The 13,744-nt window shown below is 34.7% G+C and overlaps 1 protein-coding gene across 1 annotated transcript; it reads left to right on the top strand.

Moving 5' to 3' along the window:
• Nucleotides 1-1,460: 1,460 nt before the first annotated feature.
• Nucleotides 1,461-13,344, top strand: LOC140148864 (coiled-coil domain-containing protein 115-like). Its single transcript, XM_072170950.1, has 5 exons — nucleotides 1,461-1,632; nucleotides 4,110-4,216; nucleotides 6,184-6,314; nucleotides 7,586-7,804; nucleotides 8,558-13,344. The coding sequence occupies exons 1-5, from the start codon at nucleotides 1,522-1,524 to the stop codon at nucleotides 8,743-8,745; spliced, it is 756 nt and encodes a 251-aa protein (XP_072027051.1). The 5' UTR covers nucleotides 1,461-1,521; the 3' UTR covers nucleotides 8,746-13,344.
• The last annotated feature ends 400 nt before the right edge of the window (nucleotides 13,345-13,744 follow it).

The following is a 13,744-nucleotide window of genomic DNA, read 5'->3' as shown; positions in this document are numbered from 1 at the left end:
AAGGATAAAATGTTAATCTGTAGTATATTTGTAATTGACTTGGTGCAAGTTCATGTTTCATATTTACTTTGTAAAAAATAACACAAATTTGAATGTTACTGTTTTGTTGAAAAGAAACAAATTGATTTCCAAACAATTTGATTTTGGTATTATGATCTCTGCATTTCTTGCTGTGTAAATACAGGAGGGATATTAGCAAGCATTCATTCCTGGCCTGGATGCCATTCAAACATTAACATTGATGAAGAGGATCATTCTCATCTATATATTACTCATTTGGAAAATTTGAAGAAACACAAAACCATACATACCAGGCAGAGATTGCTTGATTTTGTAAAATATTTTGTTTAAAAAAGATGTATTTTTACAATTTGTGACATATTATGATATGATTTATTGTACAATATGAAAATTGTAAATATTGATCTAAAGATCAAAGATGTTATATACATTTTATTATTATTTGCATGCTTTATATTGTTCAGCATTATTATAAAGTTAAAATGTAATTATATAAAATGTAACATGTACATAAATAAAGTTTGATGTGTTATATAGTGTTTGTTTTGTTAGTCAGAATTGTTGTATTTAATGTATTATTTGTAACAAAAAATGAAAAACAATTGGAGGGATGAAGATTCTGACCATGATTACAGTGGTCTCCACTTTAAAGAAAAGTAATTAATCTTGGGTGCTCTGTTCTACAGCTACAAGTTATTGTCCCAACTTGAATCAACAGAACACTCACTCGCTCACTCCCCATGTTTCTATATTCTCCCAGCTGCCTTGGGGTCAAGGGGGTCCGTGGTATAGTCAGGGGGCAGCTTCACCCCTGTGAGAAGTCTTGTCCCCCCTCCCTGTGGGATGCTGTCCACCCTGATATTTAAGATTTTTTTAATGCCTTTTGTACTTTTTAGCCCATTTGGACCATTTTCATCCCGGTTTTCTTCATCTCCCACTCCCCCTTGAAAGTTGACCTGGCTATGCCACTGCATATGGGCCCACCCAAGTATGAAATGCATGATTAAATATTTTGGTGATGCTATACTAGTTTCATCCAAAATAAAAACACTATTTAAATTAACCCAGTCCTCTCTGTCTCATTTAGTTTTTTGGAGATGGAGAAATTAGGCCTAAAACCGAAACCCTAGCCCAAACCAAGTTGAACAGATACCCTTCTTGACCATTTTAAAAGGGCATTTCGTGATCCACAGCATCATCCCCCCACTTTTCTCAAAAAAATCGAGATTTTTTATATCACTGGAAACCGCTGGGTACATAATGTTTTTGTACAAAAGATATAGCAAAGATATCGTGAAATTATACTCCTTTAATAATTATTTTGGCAGCCCCAAAATGGATCCACCCTGAACCCACCTTTTCACTTACGTTGGGGATTTTCAAGAGTTGGATAAAGGACTTTATGAAATTGCACCTGGCAATGCACACACCAATTTGTTTACTTCCGGGATTGGGATTTTGACGCGAACAGTGTCACGAGTCCTCGTCTTTTCAGCCGAAATGGAGTTAGAAAACATTTGCAAAGAGCTTGATGACCTAGCAGTTCACTATTTCCAAATTCTAGATGACCTATCAGAGCGAAAACGGAAGGTGGAATTATTATTAAAAGAGGTAAAATAATGTAAAACATTGTAAAGCTTTAAGCTTATCAAAATATGGTTGTATGCTGAATTCGACAGGTTTCTATCTATTTCTACTGTTGGCAATCAATGTTTTGCCTAGTTCCTTTTACAAATTTAGTGTACTCACAATGCTCTTGTCACATTGCTTCACATTATAACATTGCGTTCGACTTGTGCAACTTGACTATTCTGTTATTCAGATTTACTTAAATTACAAATTAAGCGTACTGCTAGTGCTAGCCATCAGCGCGTATTAATTTGCACAAGGTCCAATGCGCACGCTTGACGTCGTGCAGGTATACGCGATGGTTAACGCTGTCAAAGGAACCTTGGAAAAAATTATATGAGTACGTTTAACAGTGCCGCATGCGTAATGTACGTGGTACATGTATCTGAATCGGGCAATACGCATGCAAATGCGTAGTGCCGTACTAGTACGCTGACTTCGTATTCGGCGAGGAGGACGATTTCAACCTCCTGGTTTGTTTACAAACAGAGAGGTAGACAAAAGACCGTTCCGCTTGTCCAAACACTCAAGTATCAGAAGGACGGTCCACAATAGCGTGATTCACGTAACATGAATAGGGATTAAAAAGCTGTCATGTAGAACCATGTGCTTCTATTGTCCAATTTGCCATCAAGATTTCATATGGAAACAGTTCAGACCCAGTACAGGATCATGTCAGAAATTAATATTTTGTTCTGGGTCTGATTATTCGGACTAGCAAATGCGATGGGTTTATTTGCAAAATATGTAAACTAGGTAAGTTCTTTGTCAAACGGTATTTATATTGCATCATTTAGCTAGGCTTGTTCGCAACTCAAACTTAAAAGACAGGGCAAAACAGACACGTCATTTATCGGTATGACATTTTCGTATCAATTGGCACTAGTTGTGCAGAGCTACTAGGGTATGGGTTCCCTGTACTACATTTAGATGGTGATCCTGACTTTAAACCACCTGAGCTAAAATTAAAAAATCATTTATCAAATTAAACTTTCTCAACAAGGTGAAGGGGGTACTGCCCAATTTTGTGCCTATTTTTGCATTTTACTCAAAAATTATAGCGCATTGGTGACAAGTAAGATTATAGGGGCAAGGACTACAACTACTGCACTAAAAATTTGGTGAGCAAATTCATGGCTAGACTTCTCGAGCAATTTGTCTGTCAACACATAAAAATGGGGAATTATCTAGGGACCGTTTTTTAAAATGGGGAATTATCTAGGGACCGTTTTTTCATTTTTTTTAATTTCGACTCATCTTCGAGAAATTTTCACCAAAAATGGTTAAAAAATGCAAAATTTTCAAAAAAATCATAAAAAAGCCTGATTTTCTACCCCAATTTCAAATATTTTTGGGAAGTTGGTCAAAATTCAAAAAAAAAAAACGGTCCCTTGATATTTTTATCTAGTTTTAAAAATTAATTTAAAAAAAATTTTGGCCCAAGAATTTTTTTGTTACGTTGCACGAAAAAGAAGTGGGCCAAAAAACGTTATTTTTGGGATTTTGGGCCATAAATGGCATTTTGGCCCAAATTTGACCTCACAGATGAACTTATCAAGTCTTTGCCATTCTAAATATGTATACTTTTATATACTTTAGACCAACAATTTAGCAGTTACTGTATACTGTATGAGGCCCGAAAGTTTCCATAATTCCAGGGTTCAGACCAACCTTAAGAGCTCCTTTTTCTGCCCAGCAGACTTATAACTCAAATCCAAAATAACTCAGACTATAACATTAGGACTCGAATCCCAAATTACTTAACTTGAGTCTTCAATAAAAAGATGTCAAATGTACTTGAAAATGCATGATACACTATAGCGTAAATTGCCGTCAAAAGGAGCGTATATCATGTGCTTGTGCTACGCGAAAGCTTCAGAGTTGGCATCACCGGTTTAAAAACATGAATTCTGGAACAAAAATAAAGCTTGTTCGATGGAATAGAAGGTCTGTTTGTACAGTTGAAATCAAGTTTAACCTTGTTGAGAAAGTTTAATTTGATAAATAATTTTTTAATTTTAGCTCAGGTGGTTTATAGTCAGGATCGCCATCTAAATGTAGTACAGGGAACCCATACCCTAGTGCCAATTGATACAAAAATGTCATACCCTTAAATGACGTGTCTGTTTTGCCCGGTTTTTAAAGTTTGTGTTGCGAACTAGCCTAAATGATGCAATATAAATACAATTTGACAACTACCGTAGCTTAAAAAGTGTTTGCAATGTGTTTTAACCAAGAACCTCATAACATGTCTTTTCATCACAATAATTTTAGAAACAAAGTACATGTAAGGCAGTAAGTAAGATAAATAAAAAAAATGCTTGAAATTCTCCAAAAATCCTAATAATAATGATAATTATAATAATAGTAACTACATGCATAGGCCTATCTCTCTTCCACTTTTATGCTTTATGTTAAAAGTAACTTGCTTACAAGTTCACTTGTCTTTTACTTCATAGGGTTTCCTGAATCTTTCCAAGGCACGTTATTCAATGGGAAACAAAGCTGTGAGTGCACTGCAGTATGACAGTAATGTAATGAAAGCCCTTGTGGATGTCAATATTAGGTAAGGCATTATGTACAATGTAAGTCAAAGTGGAGTGCAATATTTAGCTCACAGGTAAAGATTTACATCGCTGCTCTTTCACATCACCTCTTACTATAAATATAAGAACATAAGTGATGCGCAAGAGCAAAAGAGGAGGGGTCCCAGCTAAATTTCCAGAGGCCGTAGCGCAAAAACTACATGGACTATGAATCGGAGTTGCTGTTTTCAGTGCATTCATTGTGACCAAAGGTTACTCCAAACAGTTGAGGAACGTATAATATATACTAATAATAGTCTTCATGAATTTACATCAGAATTACTATAAATATAAGAACATAAGTGACGCACAAGAGCAAAAGAGGAGGGGTCCCAGCTAAATTTCTGAAGGGGTCACCTGCCAACCACTGAGAGAGCTGGCATGGAATGACTCAAAGAGCCTGTTTTTATCAATTCATTTTCTGCACTACTTAAATACACAGGCCTCCAGAAAATTTTCTGCTGTCTGGGAACTTAGTGACAAGTGCTGAAAATTTTCTGTGAAATAACTGAAATAGGCCTATGTGCACGTAGCGGACATCACGAGCGCGAAGCGCGAAATCCTAACGGCCGGGGTCCAGGGCCCGCTTAAGGGCCCTGGAAGCTCTCAGGGTTTAGATGCTCTCTCGTGCAATCTGAGCCTTATTTTGGAACAGTTTTCTATAAAAATTTACATCCTTTTCACAAAAAACACAACTTAAAATTTCAAAGTATTACTGTCAAAACTCAAAACAATTTTTTATTTATTTTTTAACATTTTTTTAGAAGTATTTTGCAACTTTGAAGAACCACTGGACCTATTCTGAAGGGTTAGGATTATTCACAGATAATTTGAAAAAAAAATTGAAAAAAATTACGAAAAAATTACAGTTTGTTATCCTTAATATGCAAACCATTAACTTGTGTTTACCTCTTCATCTATCACATATTATAAATGCATGGAAAACCAATGCATCTATAATATGTGATAGATGAAGAAATAAACATTAGTTAATGGTTTGCATATATATACAGGATAACAAACTGTAATTTTTCGTAATTTTTTCTGATTTTTTCTTCTTTTTTAAATTAACTGTGAATGATCCTGAAGTTTCATAATAGGTCCAGTGGTTCTCAAATCGCCGAAAACTTTAGAAATTTTTTTTTTTTTTTTTTGCAATTTTTTTTTTTTTTTTTTTTTTTTTTTTTGCAATTTTTTTTCTGTGACCTCTGTGACCTTTCTGGGAACGGCGTTCCCGCGGTTTTTGGAGGCCTGTAAATACAATATGTCAGGGGGAAAATGGGTTTGTCACTTCAATATGATTTGTTGTAAAACTGATGTTTAATGATATTTCTATATACATGTTTTATTCATCATTCTCTGGATGCAAATTTATTACTGATTTTGAAACATGATCGGTCAATGACATTAATGGGTAGTTGCCAGGATTTGCTATGTATCTGAATAGTTTTATAACAAATATTTTCCCACAGGCTCGTCCTTTGTGTGATCAAGACTCAAGAGAGGAATAATTAATTATTAACTTAGCTTGACCTTTTATGTGTGTTTGTGTTATCTCTTTTGGTTTTATCTATTTAACAGTGTAAATTTCCTTGAAACCTGAAGTCAATGTAAACAATTAGCAATGTCGTTGAAGACTAACACATAACTAAAATAGATTCCATAATTATACATTGGAGCATTGGGAATAGGTTAAAAAGCATTGGACCTTGAATATTGTCCAAAATAGGTAACAAAATAAAGTATTGAGCATATCAATTTATAATAATACCTCTACACAAGTAAAGGTTACTCCAAACAGTTGAGGAACATATAATATATACTAATAATAGTCTTCATGAATTTACATCAGAATCTAAATTACATTAGATAAATACGTCTTTAATTCCTGGAGATTTTGTTCCTGGAGTTAATTTTCCTTTTTTGTCAAATTGTATTTATATTATAGTGAAGAAGAAGATGACACAAGTACATTTGAGTTAATACGGCACAAACCCCGTCCCCGCCAAGCCAGCCAATCAGGAACTGACTCATCAGAGCACAAACAGCAAGATGACGACATCCAGGCAGGAAGTCAAGGTCTGTGCAGTGTTTCTAGTTTGTTTAAAGTAAATTCTGCTTTGAAATATATGGTAGCTAAGTTTCATATATCAAAAGTAAATTACATATTAGGTATATATTATACATGTCCGTATTGCTGTTAAACAAGGCAGTAAATATAGTAGCATATCCTATATAAATTTGGTACCTATATGTAACTGTTTCCTCAGAAATTTAGTGGACAATTTTCACAAATGTGTTATGAGTTGTCAAATGGACTATTTATTTCATAGCAGTTCCAAAAAAGGTCAAGAATCATCAAGAATCAGACAATGATCATATTACAAAGTACAACATGAACACATGACCTTGGATACTCAAGCAAAATACTGACCAATCACAAAAGTCATAAACTATTTATTTAATAGAAATTCCAAAAAAGGTCAAGAATCATGGAATTTTCATTTTATAGTAAAAATTTCATTTGAATGAACACAGCTGCCAACAGCTGTATGCAATCCGACAACGATCATATTTTTAAATACAACACAAATGCATGACCTCAGTATTTATAGATACTCAATAAAAATACCAGGGTTGTTTGATTCAAATCGCGATTTAAATCACTTGATTTTTTTTTAATTACTGATTTAAATCAACTTTTTTAAATTTTTATCATTTTTGATAAATATAAGTTAATTTCTTTCTTAAAATGACTGTTTTACTTAATTCCTAATGTTTCTACAACTTTTGGATACAATTAAAATACCTCTATGATATCACTTTATCTATTGCTAAAAATTCATTTTCAAGGTGCAGAATTCAACAGGTTTTTTCCCCATGATTTTACCAAATTTTTTCTTTGAAATTTTCACATGTAAAAACATGTTTTCATTTTTTGTAAATACCTGGTAGGATTGTGCATATGACTAGCATTCCACTGGTGCTCTTTTGACTTTATCATGGGGTATAGCAGTTCTTGGAATAAAACAATTTTTAAAAAATCGATTTAAATAAAAAAAAATCTTGATTTAAATAAAAAAAATCTGATTTTTTTAATTTTTATTTTAAATCATAAAAAATCATCAACCCTGATTAAAATACTAACCAATCAGAAATGAGTTGTTGTGGTTGGATTTACTTCCACGTTATGTACACACGGGTGTTCGTCACACAGTGTACATGACAATCATCACACTGTTGGTAACTTGGCATCTATGTTCATTTGAATGAAATTTCTACTATAAGTGTGCAATTCTTTTTCATAATCATAATTCAATATGACATGATATGTTATTACATTTATACAGTAAGAAGAAGAAAAGTCAAGACTGAAGAAAGCAAGGACAGCGGCAATATCCAATCGACAGAAGACAGTATCATTCTAGAAGAAAAGGAAGAAATTAAAATGAAAGACTTAAAGGGAGATGGTGAAAAGGATGAAGAAGTTTCTCTGGTAGACCCCTTACACTGGTTTGGAATATTAGTACCATCAGCTCTGAGACAAGGACAAACTAATTTTGTTCAAGGTAGGGCTCGATCAAATGAAGAAGTCACATACAAAAGTTAATGATGAATATATATACATTTTGTATATATATCCTAAATAGTAACTCCATCCATATCCTGTGTTTCTTTGTATTTACTCTATCAATGTCCCTATCTATAAAATGCCCCCTCCCATCTTTTTCTATAGAAATAGTGACTGAAATGCAGATATTTTCATGCCATAACAAGGGTGAGATTCCTTGTTTCCATTTTGCCATTTATATTTTCACAGACGACATGACCTTTTGAGGTCATCTAGTAGACTATCTTACCAGTTTGCCCTTTGAAAGTGAACTTCATCATAGTGTGCAAATTCTTGCCACCAGCGGTTATGTTTTTAGAGGAAAAAAAGTATATTGTCAAGGCTAAAATTTTGAGGTTACAACCTGTTGAATGGGATCAATGTTTTGTAATTGCCCAGGCCTGAATCCACATTACTATATGTATGTTATTGAGCAAATTTTTATCTCTAAAAAGCTTTAAAATGTTCCAAAAAATTACACAATGAATAGTCAATTCTACTCAAATAGTCTTGGAATAGGCCCTTATTTATGATTTGATAACAAATTTGCACCAAAACAACCATTTTCATAGAATATAATTTTTCTCAATTTGACCAGGGCAACTGCTGCCACTTTCAACAGATTTAATTGCATTCATCTGCTAGATTATTTTGTTTATGGCATGGACTCTTGTTGAATTTAACAATCATTCAATTCCTTATATCATTGCAGCCGTAGAACATAGTGTGAGGATAGCCAGTCTTCAGAATCAGCTCATGTCAGTTCAGGAGAAATACAAATCCTTGTATAAGACCAAAAAACAACTGAAGATGAAACAAGATAAGGAACAGAAAGACAATGTTGTGGAAGAACTCACAAGTAATGGTGTATGTGTCAAGGATGAATCTGATCATCTATGATGATTAGCAATTTTATTTTGGTAATAGAACCATAATAGTTTGGAGAAGTCAGACTCTATAGAGCCCCATGTTTAAATGTTTACTGGCAGTTCATGGAGTCCAATTTCTTCAGTCAATTTCAATGAAATAAACACAATTTCCCTATCCCACAATGCAACATTCTGGGTGTACTTGCACTGGCAATATTCTCATGTCAGTGATCCAACTTTATACATAGCATTGACTAAACTGAAAGTGCATGAACTCCTGAAATAGTGCACGATTGGTCATCGGAGAAAAGAGTGTAAACCCACCTGAGGGGTACTTTTTTAACAGTGCTGTGAAACAATGCTACTGCATGCTAACTGATTAGATGTTTAAATCTTGACAAAAGGAATAATTCCAAGACAGCATTTTGATACAGACAATTTCATCCGAGATGTGAGAACGGAGTAAGAACACTATGATTGTCAAGTAATTGCCCATTACATGTTGCGTTTTCTAACTTCACTCAAGTGAATGCAAGTGTATTTGGTATTCACCGATTACACAGTCAATTCAAAATGATGTTCAACCCGCAAAGTGTGTGTTGCATGTGTACACCTGTCAAACATGTGCTTTAATTGCTGTGTACGCTTTGCAAAAGTCTTCTGGTGCTGCGTTGCAAGAAAAGTGCAAATATCAAAAATGCACTTTTTGCGCATGCATTTGCAGCGAGAACCTCGTTTTGGTAGTAAGATGACAGATCTGTGCAAAGGGCAAATATGACATGCAGCAGCCATAATTCTTAGTTTTCAAGTAATATTTGATGAGATTGGATCTGCAATAGGCTAGCAATAAGCATGGATCAGGATGAGGATAGCATCAGTTCGGATCGGCCAGTCTGGTGTGCTAAAAATCAAATAGGTCCGAATTGTGCGGGCTTGTTCCGAATTGTTTAGGACCGGTTGAGGCGGGTTTGTATTATGCACGGAATGCCAGGATCGGGGTGAAAAAACTTTTACCCATAGAGCATTAGTAAGGGTGTAAAAATCACCCAAAATAATACTCAGGATGCTTTATATATTAACATGACTGCATATTATGTTCATTTTAGAAGTTGGGGTTAGTTGTTAATTTGAAAATGTTGACCATGTTTAAAGGGTATTGTGTGATTCTAGTATTTTCTTTTTATGGTATGTTTGAGTAGATATCCACAAAATATGTTTATTCAAAAAATTTCAGTTGATTCTGATTTTGGGTAAACTTGCAAGTTATGCATGGTTATTATATTACATTGCTCAATAGGCCACTGTGCTGTAATTAAGTAATTAAATACAAATTTGCCAATATTTTTGCTAAGCAAATGAATCTGCGAGAAATGTGGGAGAAGACTATGGATCACAAAATGCCCCTTCAAGATACAATGAAAGAATAGTTTCTTCATGTCACTACAGGTTTTCTAGCTAGGAATTCTAAATTTCAATATATGTATATCAATTTTGATAATTTTTTGAAATAGACTCCTCTGAGATAGGTACCAACTCTCTGGTTATTTTTGAAGTGCCGGTTTAAGCAACTTATTTTAAAATAAGTTGTGTACTCCGCTCTTTAACTACAGTCAAGCTAAAACAGTGGATTAAATAGAAATATCCTTATTGTTGCTTTGAATAATAGAAATGTTACATCCTACATCTCAAGACACTTTTCTTTCATGGTATTTTTAAATAGCATGCCTGTTCTCAATATAAAAAAACCCCAAACATATCAAATAGTTTTGAAGAAAATGAATTGTGCAATAAAATTGCTTGTACATGTAGTGTAAATATTTTGTAACATGGAAAACTGATCAAGTATATAATAGGCAAATTTTGTAAAATGCAAATATGAAATATCAGTATTATGCATTCCTATATAATGCTCAAATATGTGTCTGTCTACCACACATGGACAATCAGCATTTTACTTTCAACAGATTTTGGACAGACAAATTCTGCTTTTCTATCCCTTATGTATTTTTGCCCTTGAGATATGTGTAGTTTTGTAGCAAAGAAAGCAATAATATTGGGAATATTTATTCTTTTCTATTGTTTGTTTGTGGGGGTATATGGGTGTGTGTGTGTGTGTGTGTGGAAAGGTTCAGTAGGCCATATCTCAAACTAGTTCTTCTTCTTCTTCCTATATACGTGCATACCTCAGTTTTAGTATTGTCGCACGGGCTTAATGTGCAGAGTTTACCTATGGTTGTGGAACCTAGGATTGATTGCAGATATCAGAACCGGGATGGTCCCCCTGCTTTTTTTGAATAGCTCTGACACTTAACGTGCACAGGGTTTGACTCTTCCTGTACACGGAACCAACGGCTTTCTGTGACTTCCGAATCACGGACGTCGCACATACACTACCTATATCTGCACGTGTTAAGCAGTGTATGGGGGTGAGAAGAAATTCTACAATTAAATTCTGTGATGTACCTGAACTTATTTGAAGGATTCCTGACCATATAGGAACTTTTTGGGAGGGAAGAGAATTTTCACCTAAGGCAAGCCCAAGGCTGGGCAGCGCAACGCCTTAACCACTCGGCCATCCCGCCCTCTTATACCGACAATCCGACATTGCAGCCTATTTGTGGTGAATGGTGAAATAATATAAATATCATGTGTCAATCATATAACCCTTGAGATTGTGTATGTTTGTAAAGATACACTGACAGTGATAAACATACACTTCTGTGATGGGATTCAGTGCAGGGGGTTAGAACTGCATATCTTGTTGATTTTGTATGTCTTCGTAAAGTAGGATGATGGCTTTACCTTCACATAAGCATCAGTCACAAAATACTAGGTTAGAGTTAAGGGTTCATGATGCTTACATGAAGGTAAGACCAGGATGGTAGAGTGCCCCCTATTATCTGATGTGACACAATCTGGTCCATTGGAGCCAAAGGCGGAAAATTTGAAATTTAGTTAAAGGCAAAAATATGGAGCAAAAAAACAAAACTTCAGAACTTTAAAATCAAGTATTCTAGAGCTTTGGTGTTTTAATTATATGATAGCCTAATGTTTGTATAAGGTAATAATTATAGTAACTCAATTTTCAAAAATGCCTCCTTTGGCCTGCATGGACCAGACCATGTCACTTACTAGAGTCAAATCAAATGGGCTATTCTATTTAAAAACCACACCCCTTGCGGAAGATTTTGGAATTTTCAACCAAATTCAAATTATTCAATTTTAGGCCAATTTGTCCATTATTCAACTGGATTTTATAAATTTAGCACAAAACTAGCAAACATTTCTAGCTGGATTGAACATGTGGTCCAACTGGAATAGAGATGGCAGTGAAATCTTCCACAGGGGGTGTGAGGATTTCAAATAGAATAGCCCAATGTACTAGCTATTGCAGTATTCTTTCAAACACTGCCAACTTTAGAATTGATATTTTTCAACTTGTTGTCATTTTGCTTGACCTGTATGTGATGTGAGGAAGAAAAATCATTCTCGCTTGACTGGCAAAACTTGTTTTTGGTATTTTCATATAATCAGAAAAGAAAGCTGATGTTTGAAATGTTTATGAAGTAATTAAGCCAGGTAGATGTCTCATTTAAGACAGATCATAATGATATGCTAATTAGGGTCAGGGGTTACAGGGGTTAGGGTGAGGGTTAGTAACATTTGTGATGGTCGGTCTTAAATGAGACATTTACCGTAATTGTAATGTTTTCCCTTATCCGCATATCCAAGATGGCCGTCATCATCCTATGAACAACTTGTAATGTTATGGCTTGCATAGGTAGTTTGATTTTGCTCAACTTGTAGTTCGTAGGAAGTGTTAATAAGACTATTAAGAGGCTCTTCAAATACCGTAAAACCTCGTCTACAGGCATATAGAGTGCTTCTGATGAAAGCTACATTAATCCAGGCGCCATTATGGAGTTTGAAAAAATAAATTACGGATCCAAGCATATATACCAATAAGTATTATTTTAAGATCAATCTATTGTATTGGCATTTTACACTTGTTTTGAATTAATTTAGCTTTCATAAAAAACACTATATGCTTGTAGACAAGGTTTTACAGTAACCTAATTGAGAATGTCTGTTATAATCATGCGCATGTTGTATGTGAAAAATGTAATTTTCATGCCACTGAAAACATTTGACAAAATAAAATGCAAATAGCCGATTGCTACTTTCGGCGATATCTCAGAATCAAATTGATCAGCATCCAAATAATTCTGATTGATCTCATAGCATAGTTATTTGGCTTTCTTTTATTTTTTGGAGGATATTACTTAACTACATATCAAGGGTTCAGAACCAGAAAGTGGTAACTCACTATGACCAGCTCTCACAAAATGAGTATAAAGTTGGCTTCTTCCTTTGGTCTTCAAAAATCAGTATTTCCTCTACAATGTCTTTTGTTTTCTATTGAATTTTTGTCATGATTCATGGACAGTATCTTCTATAGTATCCTGGCGACTATATGCTCATTTTGTGAGAGCAGGTGATTGCGAGTTGGGACTTTTTGGCTCTCAACCCTCGATATATTTGAATATGCTTGGTACAAAGGATGTGCCAAGCATTTGAATGCAAGTTGTTTATGAATGAAGGTGTATACTTTGTACAGAATAAAAATATATCCAAGAAAAGATAGCCCATATTATAGAAATTTTGCATTATTATATTGCTGAGATCAATTGTTATTGAAGAGGTTGAATGATTTTGAAATACTCTGCTACTGTAAAGCTTCATACCGGTATTGCACTCCCTTTACAAAAGCCAAAAATGTGCATATGAATACTGTGTGAAGAAAGGCGAGGAACCCACTTCACCTGCGTGTCCAGGATGTTTTCCTGTGGGGGGCTCAGAGAGGCTTTCAGAGATATGCGGGGGCTTAATGGTTAAAATTGCCAAAAAACTGCTAATTTTACATGATTTTTAACAAAGTGCGGGGGACTTCAGCACCCAAAGCCCCCCCCTGGACATGCCACTGCACTTTAAACACAACCTTTCTGGATAGTATAATAAAGCAACAGAGC

This window comes from Amphiura filiformis, chromosome 3 (genome assembly GCF_039555335.1).
Source record: "Amphiura filiformis chromosome 3, Afil_fr2py, whole genome shotgun sequence".
Classification (NCBI taxonomy): Eukaryota; Metazoa; Echinodermata; class Ophiuroidea; order Amphilepidida; family Amphiuridae; genus Amphiura; species Amphiura filiformis.
Note: the sequence above shows the minus strand (reverse complement) of the source record. Positions and strands in the feature narration are given on the sequence as shown.

Excerpts from the sequence above, each read along its gene's own strand:
- LOC140148864 (XM_072170950.1), top strand. The coding sequence starts at position 1,522 with ATGGAGTTAGAAAACATTTGCAAAGAGCTTGATGACCTAGCAGTTCAC. Across the intron at positions 4,217-6,183 it reads CTTGTGGATGTCAATATTAG|TGAAGAAGAAGATGACACAA; the intron begins GTAAGGCATTAT and ends TTTATATTATAG. Across the intron at positions 7,805-8,557 it reads ACAAACTAATTTTGTTCAAG|CCGTAGAACATAGTGTGAGG; the intron begins GTAGGGCTCGAT and ends ATATCATTGCAG.